Below are 21,506 nucleotides of genomic sequence, written 5' to 3'. Positions count from 1 at the left end.
CAAAGTCCCAAACACCAGTCACAACCAGCATGCACCCATCACCTCAAATCCTGCCCGTGTAGAATGGAGTGGTACCTTGGTTTTGGCAGTTTTGCAGAGAGATTTCACCAGGTTAATTTGCCTGGATTCATCCGACTGGAGCACGGTGTCCACCAGCTGCTGCTCAAACCAGCCAGCCTGGGCAGCCGACTGGCGAAGCTCCTGACGGTCATCCAGCCAGTGTCCAGTCAACACAGGGTGTACACCCAACAACACAGGCACGCACAGACACATTTGGACAGCATGCGACAGTTGCACAAATGCAGTTGGCAAGGTTTCGGTGTTAGTATGGCGGGTGTTAGATGCACGTATACAAAACAAAACAAAACACAAATTGCAACTAAAAGTCCACATTTTTGTAAAACACAATGGTACACGATTGTACGCTATAGCGTACCGAAGTGGGATATCATTTTGAACCAGGATGTTTAGTACTAATACACATGTTGGTTCATGTGCTAGTTCTTACGCTAATGATTTTTATGCACATAATTGTGCGTGACATATTCTCTTCGGTACTCTCTACTGTATGTGTAAACTTTCAGCCATACAGCCCTAAATTTGCCAAAATCAAACACACAACTCTGTTCTTTTGCTTTGTATGGGTAGTTGTTTTCTGTTTTTTTGTGGAGTGTGCAAGCTCAGCCACTAGTTCACAAGGAACTAGATAGCGAAATTGTTTATTCCAAGAATTTGAAATTGGCTCCAAGGCACAAGTATGGTATTTTAAGATGCAAGTACCCAGAAAGCTTCCTCAAAAGATTGTTTGAGAAGTTCAACATTGGTTTAGGAGTCCCTAAGAAAAATCCAATCATATTCCTTGAAAGTTTTCAGAAGAACACAGCACACGTGTCAGTGAAATGCTTCAACCGTTTCTTAAACATGCACCTACATGTACGTATAAAATACTGAGTTGCGCAGTGTTAAGGTGTCAGGAAAGAGTATACTCGGTACATACATATTCTTCACTCCAAATACATCAACCAATACTGTGCACTTGTTAAACCAGCATTAAAAAAAATCAGAGCCTGTATTAGTTCACACATGCAGGTCTTGTTTACTGAAAATAAACACCTGTGGGACTTACGTCAGCCAATCTACTCCTCTCCCGGTCCCGCTGGTCCAGCATTGTCTCCAGCTGCAGGATGCGGGACTCCGCCTCCACGACCTTCGACCGCAGCCGGTCTGCCTCTTCCCGCTCGGCCTCGGCCAGGTGCTTGGCCGGTAACCCTTTGCTCTGAAGCATCTCTAGCAGCTTCTTGATGCTCTCGTCCCGGGCGGCCAGCGTCTGCTTCTGCGTCTCGCTGCGGATCTCCATCTCCTCCAGTGTCTTGCGCAGGAGGAACACCTCTTTGGCCAGCCGCTCCCGCTCCGCCCGCAGTGCCTCGGCCTCGTGGCGGGGGGCCAGGTGGGCGCCGGCGCTGGCCGCGTGGCTGGAGAGCGAGGCCTGCATCTGGGCGTTGAACTCCCGCTGGTGCTGGAGCTCATCCTGCATTTGCTTCAGGTCCTGACAGTAGTTCTTTGGGTTGGGAGGAAGGAAGAAGAGAAGAAAATTATCAGTCTCGGGGGATCAACTTTCGTTCAGAAAAATTGTCTCCATGAAGCACAAGGGGCAAAGGTTTCTAAAGAGTTCCTCTGCATCTACTCCAGGACCGGGCAAGAGTTCTTGGGGGAAGAGTTCTTGAATGGAAGAGTATGATCAGTCTTGGGAATCAACTTTTGCTCGGGAACACTGTCTGCCGGAAGCACTTTCCAAAGGGTGAAAGGTTTGTAAAAACATTGCTAGAATTCTTCTTGCAAATGTTTCAGCCCCTGGCTGCAGTACTTATGGGGTGGGAGAAGGGAAATGGAACAATATTAGCAGTCACTGAGATCATCTTTCTTCTGGAAATTTGTCTGCAGGGAGCACTGTTCAGAGGAAAATAGTTTGCACTGACGATGCTGGCAGACTTTTTCCTGCATTTGAATCAGATCTTGGCCTGAGTTCTTTGGAAAGTGGGAGCTTTGTTTTAGTCTGAATCAGCTTTATCCTGAAAGCCATATTCAAGAAGCATTGTTCAGAGGAGGCCAATGTTTGTTGAGACACATTGAAAAGGAATTAATCTAATGACCCCTGATATTGCTAAAAGGAAAAGTGTTAAGAACCACATGTTCGTGATTTCGTAGTACAGCATAACCATCACGTGATGAACTTTTTTTGTACACTGAGTGACTGAGGAAGCAAATACAAGCCGACAGTAATACATGTATGGACTTCAACCAAGTGTACCCATATGTGGAAGAACTACCGGTAGACGGGGGGAGGGAAGTACATAAACATGTAAACTGCCACATCTTCCTCCATGTTTTATTCCATTTCTGTACATTCTCAGTCTTTTTTGTTCAATCTAGTGTTGTCATAATTTAGATACAGAAGTGCCTAAAACCAACAAAGTTTTCTCTGAACCTAAAAAGAACCATTACAGCGCTTATTTATGAGAAAAAAAATTCCTAGAACACTCTTATTCATTCATTCATTTCGGTTTTATTGTCACAATTATGAATATCTTATTGGTCTTTTTATATGATTGAAGTGAAATGAAACAAGAATAAATGTAAATGTATAATAAGATAACAGTATTGAGACGAGATTCGGTAACCAGGAGAACCCGGTACCCGTGGTCAAAGCTGGAATATTACAATAACTGGCCCAGTAACAAAACACTGCATTGGATTGTTTTCAACCTCTATATCCCCTGCCACCTCAGACGATTTCAAACTGTCAACAGTCATCCGGGAAAAATTGGGGCAGTTGGCCAAATTATAGAGAGAGCACACAGCTAGCAGACCGCAGACAACATGGCACATATACCATGTTTCACACCTCAACCTTGCGCTGTGGGCCCCTCCCTCCCCCCCTTCACATCTCTTTCCATACCTAGCGCTATTTGTCGTCACAAAGGTTATTTTCAGAGAGAGAATTCTATCTGTGCACAGGCTACACCACGTTGCAGGGGGGCCTCTCGTGGAGCAAGACGGGAGAAACCTGACACTTGTGAATATCAGCCGTTTCAATTCAGTGGGTATAGTTATTAGATCAATAACGATGGCTTGCCCCAGGAATCATCCTGCAGGAATCAGAGGGCACAGGAGCTCTCCTCAACTTCTTCTGCCCTCTGCAAATATCCATCTAGGGGACAAAGACCTTTTTTTTTGGTGACTTAGGACAGTAAAGCTGAGGAAAGATCTGTCATAGGCAACAGCAAATTTACTACATATACCTTGCACTGGAATATAATATATTTTCTCCATACATGTATCAAAGAAGTCTACTGGTGCAGATGCAGTTACAAGTACATGTACACTGTACACAGAAAAGTGCTACACAAGTCATCGATTTGTAAGATTTGAAGCTTTGCATGGTGGAAGAGACATGAGAAATGGGTTTGCGGGTACACCATGGAATCAATCTCTTTTGGGCAAGGTGTGGTTCTTAAAAGAACCGGTGAGTGTTAACTCAACGTTTCGGCCAGTGTGCTCTGGCCGTCCTCAGGACTAGAACCACACCTCGTTCATCAAGTTGTGTTATTTTACTTCATATTCACTTTCTCCCAACACATTACACTCACATTCCTACACGAGCAGGTATATGTACCAGTATGTATGGGCATAGACGTTGGTTTCCTTCCTCCATGGTACAGATCTATACATGTACATGTATGGTAACTTTAGTACTTGCAACTTACTGTCCGACAAAGTAAAGGTCTATATGTACATGTGCATTCCATACACAATGGATGTTTGCTCATAAAAATATGACACATGTACACCTGTCCCTGTGCAGTGTACCGATATGTGATACAAGTTCAGATAAAAGGTTTTGACAAAGCCTGTACTAGTACAGTATATGTACATATATTGCTATTTGCTCAGGTGCATGTGTACACCGCTACATGTACACTGTACATGTACGTGGTGCAGGTGAATCTTGCATGCACTGTAGGTGTCTGCACGTACTGTCCGGACTTGTACAATCACAATGCACGATGCAATGTACATGTATTCTGAGCATGTACATGTAAATACAAAAGAGGGAAAATCTTATACCCCTCCACATGTACATTCATGACACGTACCAACATAACGTATGGGTACTTGAATGTTTCAATTAATTACCTAGAACTCCCGAGGCAATTTTGGCTTGGTGCATATCATGTGCATGTACCTTCCGGAATATTCCACAAATCCTCTACCGGGCAACAAACTAATGGCACATTTCTTGTGTACACTCCAATTTGAAAGGGGTATTGAGACCCTTCAAACTAACCAACCAATACACGTACCTTCCTTAATCTGACAAAATCCTCCAAACCTGGGCTAAATTTCAAAGACCTGCTTTTATAACAGTCAACAAAAAAGTCTTTCTTCCTATAGCAGAGAAATTTTCTAACCTTTTAAAATGCACTATTACATGGCGGTGCTTGACCTGGTTGTGCCTATAGTTGTAAGGGCGAATCAAGATTAAGCAAATTTTTCCTCAAAGGTAGGCACGCCTTTTGCGGTGCTAAAAACTTACTGTCTGCAAGAAATGCAAGGAGCCTCTAAATCCTGTAATGTAGCTAAGCAGCGCCGTGAAATTTGGTCCTGGTAGATTATCAAGGATCTTTGAGAGATTTGTCGCAGGTTTTCACATTTCTATGTCAAACCTTATAAAAACTTGACCACAAAAGTTGCATAACCGCATTTTCAAAGTGCGAGTTTTACAGTTTACTGCACACAATAGGCTCCAACTCCTTTCCTTGGGTTCAACCTGAGATGTTTATTGAGAAACAAATCAGTTCCCGTGCTTTTTTGGATGTGGCAAGTTCTCTTCCGGCACGAAAATGTCTTCTTTTCAAGACAGGGGACAAAAGCTACCTAACACTGAACATATGTACGAGTACGAGCACTGGCCGCTGATAATAACCTCCATCAATTCTGCTTCTCTTAGTCATTTCTTGCCAGGCGCACAGCGGCACGAGCTGATGTACATTTCATGTACTTTGATTTGTGTTTGTGCCAGAATGAATCAGCGGGAAAGTGCCTTTCAATTTGAACACATCAAGCTTCATCTGCGGTGAACTCGCTTGATGATGCCATTTTCCTGTCTGTATCCTCACACAGCGCCCGCAGCTTTGTCAAATAGTCTTTTTCCTTTACTTTGATTTACCTGTCAAGTGTTCGCTCGGTTGTTGAACCTGAATAGTTTGCACTGACGTCACACGTTTTCCGCTAGTTTTCCAATCCACCAGTTTCTGACTTCAGGCTGAGTTTACAAAAAGACATTTTTGGCTATGCCCACACAACATCCATGACATGCATACATGTACACGCGTGCCTACTGGTACTTTAAGCATAGCCTGATACAAAAATGGATGATAAGCGAGTGTGACAGATGTAACTTCGAGTGCCAATGATATACTTGAACATAGTGAGTATTTCTGCAAAGACTAAGGCTGCATCCAAATCTCCTGTCTAGAGCTAGGTCTAGGTCTTCGGTCCATTGGAATTGCGTGGAGACGCGCAGACAATAGACCTAGCCGTATCTCTGGAAGCCCATTTCGGACATGGCCTAAGGCTCTTTCCGAAATGCTTAACTGCAGCTGGCATTAACGCTGTAGGCATTTATGGAAACGTACCTCTGTCATCTCAATCCACTCCGAGCTGGAACAAAAGAGGGCATGTTTTGAAATGAAATTGGCAGTCCTTTGGTAGGTACTCACCGCATAGGCGTGCGAGTTTATGCACATTTGACACAGAGCATGTTGAGCACGCGCAACGAATTTAGTCTGGTATGTATGGTCTTCGCGTGCACACTGAACGCGTGCAAGAACCCAGTTGGAAAACTTAGTATCATCTGTCTTGCTTTCGCCACTGAGGGTGCACTTCAGCTCCGGGCGGATAGGCTTATAATATGACTGCTCATTGTTGTCAAGTACATGTTAGTCACTTGGCTTGGAGCCAAAGCTTCTATACAGTGTAAGGCTAATGATATGATTTTCTACAGCATACAAATCCACGTACATTTGACATTCAATTGAAACAAGACAAATATCAAAATGTCTTTGGTCCCCATAACATCCATGTTTCAACACATGTGCTAGTACATCTGCCGGTATGTTCGTCACACTGCAGTGAATGGATTCAGATTTGTTATTGGTCGAAACTTGATCACGTGATATGGCAAAAACATGCATGTGCTAGATCGCAAAAACATGAGCAATGTTTGCCGTGGTACTAGTACATGAATGAAGCACCCAACAGGTACATTACCTTGATCTTTCCCAGGGTTAAAAGTGTTCTTTCTGCTGTGTGGTATTGGCGTGACAGAGGTCGCAATATGATATTCATCATGACAGGTATCATGAACTTACGTGTGCATGCACAATTGGTGCAATAACCACACCTGTTACTGCACAAAAAATGTACATGGTCACGCTTTCTTTGCACATTATGCATAAATATTCACATGGTGTAAACAGGTTTTGACATTTTGGTCTACAAGTCCAATTCTCTACAACTGGTGAGACTGATTTGTTCTTAACCTTCAAAGAGCAGAACAATCGTATTTCACACGCTTAGTGGAGTTAGGTTTTTCATGTTCATACATGTCCGGACATGCGCAAATTTTTTTTTTCACAATTTGCTGACTGTAGGTGTTAACAAATTCACACTTACTATTTGAAATCATCTGACGTTTTGTGACATTTAGTCACGGTTCAAGTAACGTGATTTTTATGTCTTGATACCATCAGACAGGCGATACATGCACATCTATGCATCAAAACTGACAGTACTCTCTTCATATTTGAAAGCAATCTCTATGATAACACTATCGAATGGACAAATCATCTTCAGGCGTCTCACATTCTGTGGATGTGTGAAGCATTCATCTGGAAAATGTTACTGCAAATGGTTGCTGCATGTACATGTACATGTACCAAGAATGGCACCAAAAAATGTGAATGGTTGCTGAGCCAAAGAGAATGTCAGCCCTCTGTGTAGATAAAAATTACCAAGTACAATGCAATGCACAAAGTGATACATGTACATGTGCTGGTGTAATCCGCCCGACACAGCGCATACCTCATGTCTGTTTATTGATTTGGACTGTCAGTTCACCCCGTGCAGTCTTCACATCTTGTCTTTCAGTTGCACTGTGAGTGCTTGGCTCGTGGGGGAGGAGGGGGGGAGGAGAGCGATGGGACATCTCAGCCCCTGTCTGCATCTTAGCATTTGCCGTGATGCGATCCCACATTAATTCATGAGACTATGCACAAGTTCAAGACCCTCCTGTATGAACGCGCGTTGATCATTCACCGACGTTTTAACCCGGTGTCCCCCCCCCATTTGTTATTTGGTGCATTGTACAGGTGTTGGACATGTTGTGGTTTCTCACACTGTGATAGGCAGGGACAATGAAATGAATGCCCTGCACTGGTACATTCAAGGTAAACATTGTTTGTGCACAGCAAACAAAGCAGGGTCGTGATTTCATTATTGCTGCACATGTATGGAGAAGCTGACAGAATATAAACACAACTATCGGTAGGCCTATCATTACAGACTGCATTCATGTACATACATGTATATACATGTACACCTGAGCTTTGAAGCTTTTCATGGTGAAGGTAGCATGTTAGTTGTGGTAGCACCATGCAAGGTGCATGGTGCTGCCACAAACATCTATAAATTACACGTACAATTGTTTTTAAACAGATTCCTTTTTGAACACAATGTCCACTAAGAATCGTAGAATGCCTGGCGACACATGCTACAGCTGAACTCGCCATTTTCACTTAATGTGGCCCCACAGATAATGAAAATAATTAATTCATGACAGACTTGTAAACAGCTATCTGTGTGTGACCTAAACGACAGTTCAAGGGCAGACACGGCTACATCTACACAATGGGATGCGCACGCGACTGCCCATCGCCATGTGCACACAGTCAATATCCCAGCTGCCATCGCGCCTCAACGCCTACGTTGTATTCCTTGACGCAATGCTAATCCGGCCAGATGGGGCCAGTATCAAAGTGCCGTTTCCTGAATTACAAATTGAGTCGACTCAAGCCAGCTGGTGACGGTCCATTGGCTCTGCGTGTCCAAGATAACAAGATCCAGATTTTGACATTTAAACATTTCAATCCTGGATAAAGGTGGATTGTACTGCCTAATGTACAACTATCCTCTCTTTACTAAATTGTCCAAAGCATGGACAACAGATGCCCACACAATCAGGGTTGCCCCCGAGAGAAATGTATCTCTTTATACCTGGACAAGATTTGAAAAAGCTCGCAGTCCATTAACATGTCATTAGCTCCAGAAAAAGCAGAATGATTCTGACAAGATCCTAGAGGTGTTAGCTCGACGTGTTGGTTCGCAAGCTCAAAAGTAATTGGGTGTTGCACTGCCGAAGAATTGAGGGTCCCTTTAACAGTCGTCACCAAGCAAATGGGTCTACGGTCGCCATCACATGATGCACTGGCAGGACACATACTGCTAAATTCATCACAGGTCTATTGATTGTTCCACAACCAGACAATCGTCTGCTATTATTAGCCCTGTTTCCTGTTCTACACCTTGCTCCATCAATGAGTCTGCTGCCTCATTAGTACACATAATACGCCAGCAAGGTTAGGCAAGGTTATGAACCATCAAGCCTTTGAAGTGTTTTCGTCTCTCAGTTTTCGGATCCCAAAAACAGTGAAAATATCAGAAAATATTTTTGATGATTAAGAATTCTGAGTCACACTAATGGAAGTACATGTATCCCCACCCTCGGAGGGTTCTTAAAGATTGAGAAGCCAACTTATTTTTTATGGAACCTGATGGCCCAGAGAGCTTGAAGTCCAATGAAAGCATCTCTGTTTCCTGCATGATCGCATTTTGTTAAAATTAACCCTAACCCCCTCAGGTGTAAGCAAAATCATGTTGAAATTGCAAGATTCAGGACTGTTCAGGTTAAGGATATTTCGAAAATGTCTTTTTTTCTGTGGGGCTAAAACAATACTCACTTGAAAGCATTATGTTCTACCTTTTCCCTTATTTTGCTAACTACCTGCCGAGTGTAAATTTAAGGATAGTATTGAATTGAAAACTTGGGAATCAGGTTGCCCATAATAACCGAGTCTCTCACCCAAACTTCAAAGAAAACAGAAGAAAGCATGTACCCACTAACTGTTTATCAAAATGTATTCACACTGCCAATTCTGTCTCACCAGGTCATTAGCATCCAGTCCAATAATTTAAGATAAACTGTCGGGTACAGGAGGTGAGGGTCCAGCCTATGTGTGGTTTAACAGTTAATTATACCCAAGTGTGAAGCCTGTTGGTTCTAATGGAATAGCCCAAATTGACTTGAACAGCCTACCAATGAATTTGAGTTTCTGCCTGTGTTTCAGCATGGAGGGTTCCTCCATGGTTTCAGTGAGGCAGTAACATAAAGTCTTTCTTACATGTATGCTAATTTAAATAAATGCATGGGCATCTCCAGGCCACTTTGGGTTGGCACTGAAACCACAAAGTTACTGATGAACAACACTGGGAAAAAAAAAACATGACTAGAACACATTTCCTTGTAACTTGCTACCTGCCAAAGATTGAAAACAGTGGAGCTGGACTTAACACCGAGTACATAAATGATAGAGGAACAGGCAAATTTAGTAATCTCCCTTGCTGCCCCTACTTTGCCCCCCTCTATAAACAAAATCTTGGTGACACTCATACTGGGGGTCATGGTTCAAAGTGGACAGAATTGGTAATCATCCGTACATGTAGGTGATGTTCTTCAGAGCAACCCCTTCCGAATGAAGTTACACAATGTTGCTGGCAACAAATTTAGAAGTGGAGAGGGATCACACTTCTTACATCTCTCTCTTTTTGAGCAACGCCCATTTTTTAAGGTACCAACCTGGTTTTCCTCCATGGCAGTCCGACACTGCTCCCTCAGTGCCTGCATGCGGGCGGCCTCCTCCTTCCGCAACGCCCGCTCCTTCTTCAGCTCGGGGCTCCAGAAGGTCTTGATGCTGTTCATGGAGGAGGCCAGCTTGGCCTCCTTGGCCTCCAGCTCCTGCCGGAGGCTGGCATTCTCCAACTGGTACTCCCGTAGCTGGGCATGCACGTCCAGCAGGACTGCCTCCTGGGGCGGCCGCATGTCTTCTGGGTGGTGGGGGTGCGGGTGGGTGTGGGAGTGGGGTTGGGGGCCCGAGTTGGAGTTGTTGAGGGACAGCTGGTCGGGCGGGTGAGGGTGGGGTTCGGCACCATCCGAGCCCGTGAGTGGGGAACCGTGGAGACCCTGGCTGGATCCTAAACTACTGGAGCGGCTGTCATGGCTGTGATTTGGGCAGAAGGGAGAACATGACAACAATATCAATACAGAATGATTGCTCTCAAAGACAGCAATAGATAAAGTGCGGAGCGTTGTTATAGTCAATTCAGTTTTATTTGTTATTACATAGACTTTTGAGATAGCAACACCTGTTATCAAACTGCAAACACAAAAAATACTTTTGCATTTTCTAACACTGCATTCATATTCGTGTTGCAGACAACATGTAACCAGGAGCAAATAACCACTTGTATACATTTTCTGTCTCACTCTACAAACGGAATTTTCAACTTTGCAAACATCTATTATGTGCTAGTGATGGTACAAATATTAGAGGTTCTGTATTTTTTACATGGAGACTAACTTGATTACATCCTTGGAAGGCATTTCTCCCTTTCTATGACATGAGAGACGGAAGATACATGAACCTATTACACATATGCAGTGTTGCCGATAAACAGCTAGGTATATAACTAAAAAATACCTTTCTCAAATCTCCACTTTGTTATCCATTCCGTACTTTTGATCATAATCAGTTTCCGGTTTACTCACTGATCCATGAGTTGCTTCAGTTTTCAAAACTCAAAGGATATGCAGTGTTGAGAAAATCTCACAGTTGACTACAAAATAAGTATTACATGGGTAAATTTGTAGCAATTTGTAAATTTAACATTTGAAATTTGTTAAGTCCCAAATATTACTTTCCGGTTCTGCTTATTTCCCTGAAATGATAGCAACGACTGGTCATTACTACGGTTACTTGAGCCGTCAAAAAGTGGCATTAGGATACTGCATCACAAATTCATTGTGTAAGTTTTGACAATATGAACAAAGAATAGCATACAAGATAATTTGCAGGCTACAACTGTAATCTCACAATGAACAAAGTAGCCAAATTAATTCACATCACATCACCTTTACTTTATTTTTCACATGATGCATTTATTGTGAAGACAATAGTCTGTATGGATGGAGACCCCTACAAAGCATTGCTTGTTGAGTAGAGGTCCACAGTTATAATACATTGTGTTAGATATAACAAAATATGAATAATCTTATGTTACTGTAGACCCTCACACTAGCCTAGTACTACAGTACGAGTAGTAGGGGGCCCACAATCTTTTCCATGATTGCAGGTGGCACTTTTCATGAAAAACAAAAGCTTCAGACAATTTCATTGCTATGTGGTGTGACTCAAGCCTCCTATCCAAGAGTGATATCAAGCTGTCGACATGGCATGCCATAATGTAGCCATCTTGGGTATATTACTATTACCCACACAGTACGCACACTGCATACCGTACCTTGGAGTTGGAGAGTTTCGCGGTGACAGTGAGTTGGACTTGCCACTCGCCCCGCTGGACACAGGCGACGATCGGCCCTGCACTGGGCTCCCGACCCCGTCCCCCATGTAAATAGGTCCGGCATTATAGGCAGCATTCAACGACTGTATCGTCTCCATCGGCAGGGAGGTTGTGCTGACGTCCGGTCTCGAGGAACGCAGGCGAGCTGCTGATGATGACCGCGACGGTGAACGGGTCCCCGAGGCGGCCGATCCCGAGGCAGAACTGCTCCGGCTCGAACTGCCGTCTCGCTCTGCTGCGGCACCGGTACTGGTCCCACCGTGGTCGTGCGGCAGCGGTGAATGGCGCGGGCTGTACATTGTCAAAGGCCTCGCGAGTGCCTTCTAGCACACTCCACACACAGAGGGGGGTCACCAAAGTTGGCTTATTCACGGTCGAGTAGTCATTTTTGCGGGTAACTTGCGGTGTTGACAGACAAGCAGCGCTCAGTACACCTTGCACACCCAACAAATCCAAAATGGCCGGCTGAGATGATGCATGTCCAACACTAGCATGATGAGGATGCAGCGACCTCATCCTAACGGCGCCCACTGAATTATGCAAAATAATGATGAGACCACACGTACACATGGATACCTCATCCTCCGGAATCATGTTGTCATCCGTTAACCCGTCAGCTGAGATAAACCATGGAAGAATGAAAACAAAAGTCCCGCCGCAATTTTTACTCAGAAAGTTGTTTTCATCTTTATTTTTGTGAAATCTTGACGTAAATTAAAGGCTACGTTGTGTGATTGCGGCATTTATTCATTTTTGATAGGTTATTTTCATAGAAATGTTTTTCATGGTCAATAGTGTGTCTGGGACACGCCCATTCTGGTATCCGGCACAAATTTCCGAGTCGAGACCAGCTCCTTCTTGTCGATCACTTTCTACTGCCTTGCCCCCTCCCCCTGTAATTTTTGGGGAAAACTACAAGGGCTACATCTTTGAGAAAATAAAAATCATCCTGTGTACGGAATGTTTTTGTTTTGGTCTTAAAACGGAAACATTTGTAAAAGGCACATTTATGGTATGGATTTGTCACACTGTGTCCCTGATTGGTGTTCTATGTGTCCATCATTTCTGATAAATTCCGAGTCTCACTCTGATATGCACGATACATCATGGAGTGCAGAGTGCACCCGATTGTATTCTGAGCTCTGCTGAGCAATAAGTAGAGTGATAAAGAAAGGCTAAAACTTGTTTTTCTTTAATTTAATATTGCCGAAACAAGAAGGAAATGAATGCTTCCTGATTATCTGTTGGGAATGAAACCTGATTGAGGAGGAAAAGCCTTTGGCGAACTTTTTGGGATGGGAAGATCCCGTTTTTTATGAGCGTAATTTAAGAATTCTTTACCCGTAAATTGTCCTTTGTTTTGTCTTGAGAATCAGCATGGGGTTACAATGACCAAAAAAGGTACTGGTATAATTTGCTGCAAAACATTGTGCTGAGTACCTGATGCTAATTTTAGCATTAGCAACAATTTATTGATGAACACACAGGAAAATTCCCCGCTACCTGAGCTTTAATGTTTTGTTAGAGCGACCTCTATTGTTAAGGGGCATCCAGCTTGACCTCTGTCCGTTTGTTTCCTCTGACTATTTTGGCGTCGCCTTCAACTTACTGTAGTTAAATATGATTTTTAATCTTCGATTTTCGCGAAATGTAATTTCCATGTTCTGTTTGTGGTTGGACCCGTGAATGTGACGTTTCCCAGTCGCTAAACCATGACAGCGACTCACAATCAGAGTGACCGAAGTACTTCTTTTGGACAGGTTGTAGCCGCTAGCCCGGGCCTGTACTTGTTTGGATTAGGACTGATTAATAAAAAATATGATGATCATGATGATTAAGCTTTTCAAGGACTGTTTCATGTTTGTACAAGCAATCACATGGCTTACTCAGGCTCTCAGCCTAGCCGACGTTGAGCATTATATGTGATCATTACAAATCTTACTTAGCCTAGGCCTACCTTGACTTTGTCACTTTTACTCATTTTTCTAACTTCTCAAAGCTTGTGAATCAGTCTGTGAATTCGCCAGTTTTTACATTGTTTATTGGCACTGTTTGTTGGATGTTGGGTGAAACTAATCATTTTTGCATTGTGGAGGACAAACATGACAGAGAAATCCCTGAGCTAGTGTGGGTTTGTTATTCTGATGTTCTGGAGAGGCAGAACAATCAGGCCTAGCTCTACTCTAAGTGAAGTGTTAGTATTCCTCTTTTTCGATTTTGAACGGGATCGTTGTGACGCTCCACTCAGTAGAGCTACAGAACAATGAACCCCATGAGAAAAAGTAACACCGTTTTAGGCAATTGATAAATGGCAAGTTCTCAAAGCCATAGGGCGTCAGGTTAGGCATGATAGGCATGTGAGGCTTGGAATATCCTAGCCCCAGACTAGGGCCAATCTACTGGCACTATTTTGGCCCTAGTTTGAGGCTAGGAGCATCCCAGAGAAGCATAAGGTTCATCGTGCAGTCGCTCCACCTCTCTGACCTCTCTGAAATGGAGAGGCAGAGCACCTGATTAACCCCATATAGGCCTAGTACTTCGAGGCTGGAAACAGGGATCAGTAAATGATGGGATCAGAGTCAAAAATTTACATCAGTGATTTGCATCAGTGTGTTTTGTCAGGACCAATATTAAACTCAAAGTGTTTGATGTGGCAGCTAGTAATTTCATCTCAGAGGTAGGTCCAGAGTTCCTTTGCAATCAGCCATTGAAGATCATGAATTTCTTGTTGCATACCAGGCTGAATTTAGTCAAAAAGAGCATGCAGCCATACAAGCCGCCCTGAGACAGAAGTTGGGGCCAGAGTTCATCAGTCAGAGGTCAGGGGCTGGTGGCCAGAAGGTACTTATTGTTTTGCCTCTACACTTTAGCATTTACACATTTTAACTGAAATGTCTTGTCCTGGCAGATGCTCTCGAGGTGCCTCATAAGGTCCACACCGTAGACCTATCCATTTTTATTACTTTCCGTACTTCATAATTTTTTATACTTTTTTCCTTTTGTTTGATCACAAGAACTTAAAAAGTGATCTTTGTTTTTTTATTCCCTGTCCCTTTTTGCCAGCTTGCCTACATCGAAGGATGGCGCCTGATTTCACTGGCCAACGAGATGTTTGGGTTCAACGGTTGGTCGCATTCTGTCACACATCAGAACATCGGTATGGCAGTCGTCTCCCTGCTGAGACCTGGGATAGGTTTTCACACCGAGAAATATGAGGCAGAAAACTCAGTGGGGACTCAGGCTGCAAGTCCTGTGAGATCTGAGATCAGTCTTAACCTTTCCTGTTAAAGCAGGGTTCTACTTTGTACACACGTACATGTTCTTGTCAAGTGGCTCAGCCTGTGCTGTCACCTTTTTTCTCAGTTTTACAACGTACAAAACGTTACTATTATCAGTATTGTATAGGTGTTTACTCATACATTAATCACTTTCTTGACAATGATTTGTTGCTGTAACAGTTTCAAGAGCCAACAGGCTTACAAAGAAAAAGTATAGCATTGTTGATAGAAGAAAACTGCAGTTTTCCTAAAATCATCGGCTCCTTGACCCACTTCACACGTTTTTCCTTTCTTAAAGTGGAAGTTTATTCATTCTTGTTCTCAACAGACTTTGTGGACCAGGCCGGATCCAAGTACTTTGTCGGTGTCAGTGCCTTCGTCAAGGTCCAGCTCAAGGTAAGTTAATTAAGTACGTGTTGCCCAGGAAGTTTGTTACTGTTCTGGTTCCCGTGTACCCCTTTCAAAGGCAGATTTTGAAGAGGAAAGAAGCTTTAACTTTTAACGGTCTTATTTCTTCATCATTTTGATACATATGTGCAGACACTGTTGTCACATTGCATTTGTTTTAGATGCTATTTTTCTCAATCGGATCTAGTGAAAAGATTTCTGTTTTGAATAGCAGACTTTGTTGAGACTGAAATTAGGTCAGAAGATAGACCGTCATACATTTATTGCTCATTCTGGAAAGTAAATCCAAAGAACCGTATGATGTTGAAGAATCTGAGAAAATAATTGAATATTAAGCTGGATTGTGGTAGTAACTAAGTTATCTTGATCACAATCATTAATACGCCTGAATTGTCTACTTTGTTTCCCCCCCCCACCTGCCTGCATGCAGGACGGCGTATTCCATGAAGACATTGGCTATGGCGTGAGTGAGGGGATGCGGTCCAAGGCACTGTCCATTGAGAAGGCCAGGAAAGAGGCGGTGACAGACGGCCTGAAGAGGGCGCTCAAGTAAGGACCACCAACCTGTTCCTCGGGCAGTGCCTGAGTGTTGCAGCTAGAGCTAGGTTTGGGTCTTTGCTAATGGTTAATACATGGACACCTGCTGATAAAGATGTCGCCATAGCTCTGGAAGCCTGTTTGTGGCAAAGCCTTACTCTTCTATCGTTATTTAGTACCACATTCTTTGAGAGCACAGTGTCTGACAACTTGGGTGAATTGTGGTGAAGTTGTTTATGGAAAGAGTTGTAAACAGGCTGGTTAAATGTCAATTATGGGTCAGGTCACGATTGATAGACAGTGACAAGGGAATGGTTTGGTGGTAGCTTTTCAAACTATGTGATCACTGATTGACTTGTGATGGCTTGTGATTGACTTGTAATGGCTTGCAATTGAGTTGTGATAGCTTGTGATTGGCTTTTGATGGCTTGCAGTTGACTTGTGACGACTTGCGATTGACTTGTGATGGCTTGCAATTGACTTGTGATGGCTTGCGATTGGCTTTTGATTACAGCTCCTGCAGGTTAATTTGTTTGTGCATTCCAACTGGCTTTCTTAAATGAATATGTCAGGTGTCCATTTAATGGGTGTATGCATCAAACTCCTGCTGTGCAATTTGTGGCTATCCATCAACAGTTACTTATTGAGCAAAACCTTGCTTTGGATAAAAGATTAGTTTTTTTTGGGGGGGGGAATAAATAATCGAACACTTAAAATCTTTCATATTATTGCTAACTATGATATAATACATGAACAATAAGATTAGTTTTAATATTTCCTGTGTGAAAATTCCTTGCAGGAGTTTTGGCAATGGTCTCGGAAACTGTCTCAACGATAAAAATTACCTCAGGTGCATCGGAAGAGCTCCTAAACCAGTAGGTGCAACATTGATTGATTTGAGCATGCCTTTTGAAATGGATTTGTAGGTTTACCCCTCAGAATTATTTGACAATCTGGGCGGTCACAATATATCAAAGCATCGTCTTTTGTTTCGGACAAAGATAATTATTGGGTCTTGCATTAGCCTGGAACTTTCTTACCTTAATTTTCCTGGTTGTTTCAAATTTCTTCTCTGTGGAGGACACTACTAGTGGAACAGGCAAAAGTTGCTGGACTTTAGCTTTTTTTAACCTGGAAAAATCTTTGAAAACCTTTTGAAGAATTTTAAACATTTTGGAGAGTCTGGTTGAGTGATTCTTTTTGGTTTCGTCTGTGGACAGCCAGAAGAGACACTCAATGTCACTGACATGAAGAGAGGGATGGTCGACTCGAAGATCTTGGAAGCCCGCTACCAGCCCCAAACCAAACACCAAGGGTGCCCCGAGGGTCGTTGGGGCCCACAGGAGAAGCAGTGTCGGCAAACAGCCGCCAAACCGATCCTTGGTGAAACAGAGCCAATCCAGGCCAGACTTCTCCCCGGTGGCACCAATGCCGCAGGCAGTGGCCCCACTGCATTTTTTGCAGTGCCTCAGGAGAGGCCCTGCCCGCCCCACACCCCTCCTCCCAAATGTGTAGCCCCTGCTGCCATGCCATCAAAGCCGCATGGACAGAACCATCCCTTCCCACCTGGCAGTCTTCATCAGGATGCCAAACCGAAACAAGAAGTACCTTCCTCTGCCTCCCATCACAGCATCCCAGCCCGAATGCCCAGTCCCAAGAATAAATTTGCCACCTCGAGTAAGCCCCAAGTTGAGATCCCAACAACCCCGGTGAACGAAGCACCATTAACCCTCAGACAGGTCACAGTTAAGACTGAGCCTTTTCCAGCACCGGCTCCTCCCGGCACTCTGAGTGAGCAGAGAGTTGAGTCAGTCGCTCAGAAACAAATCAACCTTATGTGTCAAACTGACAAGAAAAATTGCGTGGAAGCAATGGACACTAACGCCGTGACAGCAGACGTTCACTGCGTTTCCCCAGAAGCAGTGATGTCTGCCGCTGTAGACGTGCCAACACCACCTGATGGGTATGTCAAAGAAATGAATTCCCTTTGCCCTGACCATTTACACGAAGAGAGAGGGAGTGTGCATTCCAGTGTGCTTTACCTATCCCACTTTCCTGTCAGACCACTAAAGAGGCAACCTTGAAGGCCTAGACTAAGTCTGAAAGTTTCAGCTATGGCTAAGAATTACGCATGCGCCGATAGAAGCTATTTGCTAGTGGCTTGATCCACTTCCCATACACTTGTGTGTGTATCTAACAGCCGTAGCCATAACTTTTGACCTCTATCCATTGGTGTTCTTACACCATTGCCAGTGCTCAGTCGATCCACCACCGAGCCAACTCTGTAGAATCAGGCCACCTCTGAAAGTACAGGATACAGATTGTAGCCACAGATTAGTAACTGATTGATTTTCCATGGACATACATGCTCCTGACAGCTGTGGCCAAAACATTCAAACTTAGTCTTATAGTTCATATTTCCTGTTACTGATTCCCAATACCCAGTCTGTCTAGCACAGAACCTACCCCTGAACAACAGCTGCGGCAGCGCAAGCTGCGCCAGCAGCAGAAGCAACGGGAGTTCAGGGAGCAGCTTCTCCGCAAGCAGCAACAGCAGCAGGTCGAGCAACCACACCAGGTTGCGCAGCCGCAGGAGCAGGTAGAAGGGCACAACACGGCCAGGCAGCACGCAGGAATGGCGGACCACCAGGAAGAGAATCTGGCAGTGCCAAGTGCTGAAGGTCATCAGCGGGAAGGGTGCTTAGCGCAGAAAATAATCACTTACCGAAAATCAGGCTACCAGCCAAACTGCAATGCACAGTATTTTGCTTGCGTCTAGTTCTCCACTGCTTTTTGCTTAGCACATAAATTGGCTGAGTAGTATTTTCTGCTCAAAGCAGTTGTGAAAGTTTTGTGATCATATATCATGAAGTCAAGACAACTGATCTTAAGTCAAGTCACAAGCTATTTTAATAGACATATTTGTTATTTATTCACTGAAACTTTAGTTGATCAAACTTCTGACCTGACTGTGATTTATCATGTATCTGACTAGATTAAAACCAAGCGGATAATCTTTCCCTTGTAAAGTGTTTGAAAACAACAGGATGCCCATTTAACTTGAGCGTGCGTCATCGTTTCGCCTTTTTCCCACATAATCCATGATTCTTCTTGACCCACAATTTCCAAAAACAGTTCAGAAGACAAGCTGAAGTTAAAGATAAACACAGCTTTCGCAGCATCTTCTTCAGATGTAACTAAAGTAACCCTAGCTACCAAAGCTTATGCCTCTCATGCCCATTGCTTTCCCTTTTCAGATCCATTATTTCCCATGGCAACGTCCACTCCGCTGGACACAGTGCTACTGACCACTGCAGGCAGTGCCATGTCTTGCCCCAATGGGGCTCAGTCGCCAGCAACCGCCCAGACCCACTTCACCGAGATAGAACAAATTCTCCTTGCAGACGGTATGTTCAGTGAAGACATACCAGGTTTTATTTTGTTATAAACCAAAGGTTCCACTACATAGAACTTGCAGTACAAAGAGCTTGAAAAGATAATCAATTGAGCCTAAATATCCGGGTACTTCATGATATGCTGAGGATTTTTGCCCCAATAAAGGAAGAAAAGTGCTAGCTGCCCTTTGAAAGATGAAGTAAAAGAATTGTTTATTGATGTCATGTGCAGTTTAGGATAAGAAGGAGTTGAAGGCCAGTGTTGTGGTTTAGACCCCTGAAGACCATCACAAGACTTACACAAGACCTCCAGCCTGACTTCAAGTCACAAGCTATTCAAATGAACTGCAACAAAAGCATTCCTTTGTCATTGTTCAACCTGTTACTTGTGACTGGTCTCGTGATGGTCTTGACTACAACACGGTAAAGGGAGTTCCTGAGAATATTTTTTTTTATTTTGTGATAATAATGACCCTGTCGTAACTCAGTGTTGGCTCTATCAAACGTCCCATATTAAGTCTTGAGATTTAATGGCTTATTTTTTTTTATTGTCCATTATTGTTCAGATGACCCTGAATTCTGGATTGCCTCCCAAGTTGCTGTCCCAGAAACTGACAAGCCTCCAATGCATCCACCCCCAAACACTAGCCCCGCCCCCTCCAAGCAGCAACACCACGGTGCTGCGAAGCACAGAACCCCAAGATGCTCCCCCCACAGCCACCAACCCCGGAGGTCTCCCAGGGGAACGGCCAATCAGACCCCGAGAGGAACCTCTGCACATGACCACACCAGAAAGTTGGCCAATCAGCCGGGTAGGGTGGCCGTGCCAGCCAATAGAAGGCCGGGAGGCACGGATGGGCCTGCCGGGGGCGCATCGTGGGGCCACAGGGATGGAGGAAGAGAGAGCGGGCGACAGGGCAACGAGCATAATTCTGGTACTGGCAAACATGTCGCGCCACCATCAATCACAAATCACAAGTTGGCACAGTTGAACTGTCCTAGCCCTCTGCTTTCATGGCTGCGGTTCGAATCCCACCCAGGCCAACAGCTGTGTTGACTTCGCAGTCCCTACCTGCTTCAATGAATTTTTAATAATGATATTTATCTGGCATTATCTTCAGATCTCTGAAATTAGACATTTCTTCTGTCCAAAGTGGGAGATCCAATGAGGTTATTTGATAACGTAGAAGACAGATGAGTACATGTATTAAGTTTTTAGCTCCATTGGGCCCACCCACCCCATTTTGTAAATGCTAGATCAACCACTGTGATTCACCTTGTACGTTCAAGTTTTCAAGTACACTGCCATGGGTATTTCTTGAGAGACCTTTGTCTCATATCAAGTCATAAATCAATAATTACGATTGCCAAATTGAATATCCATCTGTGTCATGTCTCCTGAAGAGTTTATCTCGGCTACATTCCATTATTGTACACAACTTTCTCACTGAACTAACACTTGGCATTACACAGATCTTTGATTTTTTTTTGGCTTATTTCAGTGAAAAGACGAAGGATGGAATCCCTGTAACCAGTCAGGTGATGCAAGATGGCCGAATCCCTCAACCTCTCGATCCAGCCGTTCCCTCACAAAGATTCATCTCAGTCTGCTTATTTCAAGTCCAAACATTTCTGTTGAATGTCTTCATAAATGCTGGACTAGAGGAATGTGCTTCCGCAACCGAAAATTTGACATATTTTCTCCCTTGACATAATCCAAACTGTACACTTCATGCAACACAGTTTGAATGCAGATACCTTGGTAGTACTAAGAGCAAATCAAAATGATAATTTTCCATTGGATAAAAGCCTTAATTTAAAGATTATTTAATCTTACCCATTAATGATATTAATAATAATTTCAGCACTCTGTCAAGATTAGCAACACAAAAGTTTAGAAACTGCAGCAAAAAAAGTTTTTTTAACAATATTGTTCCTAGTGCTTTTCAACTAAGTTTTGATATTGTGATTTTTTTTTCTATTCTTTGCCAATAAACTTGCAAGTGGTGCCACCACATAGTACTTTTAAGAAAAACAAATTCTAAGTCTAATTCTTGAATTTTGTTTTTGTTAGCTTTAGGGTTTTTTAGAAAGGATTTTGGATTTTCATAATCATTTTGCATTTTTTGGAAAA

At 43.5% G+C, this 21,506-nt stretch overlaps 2 protein-coding genes across 11 annotated transcripts in view; one reads left to right on the top strand and one right to left on the bottom strand.

Annotated features, from left to right (window-relative positions):
- Positions 1 to 12,516, bottom strand: part of LOC110974214 (ELKS/Rab6-interacting/CAST family member 1-like) — an 86,627-nt gene extending 74,111 nt beyond the window's left edge. For 2 of the 8 annotated variants that reach the window (XM_087135759.1, XM_087135758.1), the window contains exons 1-4: positions 11,695 to 12,510; positions 9,974 to 10,394; positions 1,127 to 1,558; positions 76 to 201 (exon numbers count right to left, since the gene is read on the bottom strand). In XM_087135759.1, coding sequence (XP_086991885.1) covers positions 76 to 201; positions 1,127 to 1,558; positions 9,974 to 10,394; positions 11,695 to 12,053 — 1,338 coding nt within the window. In that variant the 5' untranslated portion in view covers positions 12,054 to 12,510. Of the gene's footprint in view, positions 1 to 75; positions 202 to 1,126; positions 1,559 to 9,973; positions 10,395 to 11,694 lie in introns of all 8 variants that reach the window. The other 6 variants (XM_087135756.1, XM_087135757.1, XM_022225676.2 and 3 more) reach the window with 6 other exon arrangements.
- A 778-nt stretch (positions 12,517 to 13,294) lies between these two features.
- On the top strand, positions 13,295 to 21,411 carry LOC147799315 (uncharacterized). Of its 3 annotated transcripts, XM_087135767.1 has the most exons (11): positions 13,296 to 13,514; positions 14,494 to 14,595; positions 14,818 to 14,911; positions 15,361 to 15,428; positions 15,871 to 15,989; positions 16,777 to 16,852; positions 17,198 to 17,940; positions 18,423 to 18,658; positions 19,235 to 19,384; positions 19,939 to 20,307; positions 20,875 to 21,411. In XM_087135767.1, the coding sequence occupies exons 1-11, from the start codon at positions 13,467 to 13,469 to the stop codon at positions 20,901 to 20,903; spliced, it is 2,034 nt and encodes a 677-aa protein (XP_086991893.1). In that variant the 5' UTR covers positions 13,296 to 13,466; the 3' UTR covers positions 20,904 to 21,411. The 3 variants fall into 3 exon arrangements, with proteins under 3 accessions (XP_086991896.1, XP_086991893.1, XP_086991895.1); XM_087135770.1 differs by lacking the exon at positions 20,875 to 21,411 and having other exon boundaries at positions 13,295 to 13,514; positions 18,423 to 18,674; positions 19,939 to 20,078; XM_087135769.1 differs by lacking the exons at positions 13,296 to 13,514; positions 14,494 to 14,595; positions 14,818 to 14,911 and adding an exon at positions 15,026 to 15,135.
- Positions 21,412 to 21,506: the final 95 nt, after the last annotated feature.

The sequence above is a fragment of the Acanthaster planci genome, linkage group LG04, assembly GCF_054643075.1.
Source record: "Acanthaster planci isolate LZ-2023a linkage group LG04, COTS_SCS, whole genome shotgun sequence".
NCBI classification, from domain to species: domain Eukaryota; kingdom Metazoa; phylum Echinodermata; class Asteroidea; order Valvatida; family Acanthasteridae; genus Acanthaster; species Acanthaster planci.
The sequence above is the reverse complement of the archived record's forward strand: the minus strand, read 5'-3'. Positions and strand labels throughout refer to the sequence as shown.

Bases quoted from the DNA above. Each gene is read 5' to 3' on its own strand.
- LOC147799315 (XM_087135767.1), top strand. From the start codon at position 13,467: ATGACAGCGACTCACAATCAGAGTGACCGAAGTACTTCTTTTGGACAG. The intron at 15,990-16,776 runs GTAAGGACCACC...AATTCCTTGCAG, and splicing joins GGCCTGAAGAGGGCGCTCAA to GAGTTTTGGCAATGGTCTCG. The intron at 17,941-18,422 runs GTATGTCAAAGA...CCCAATACCCAG, and splicing joins GTGCCAACACCACCTGATGG to TCTGTCTAGCACAGAACCTA.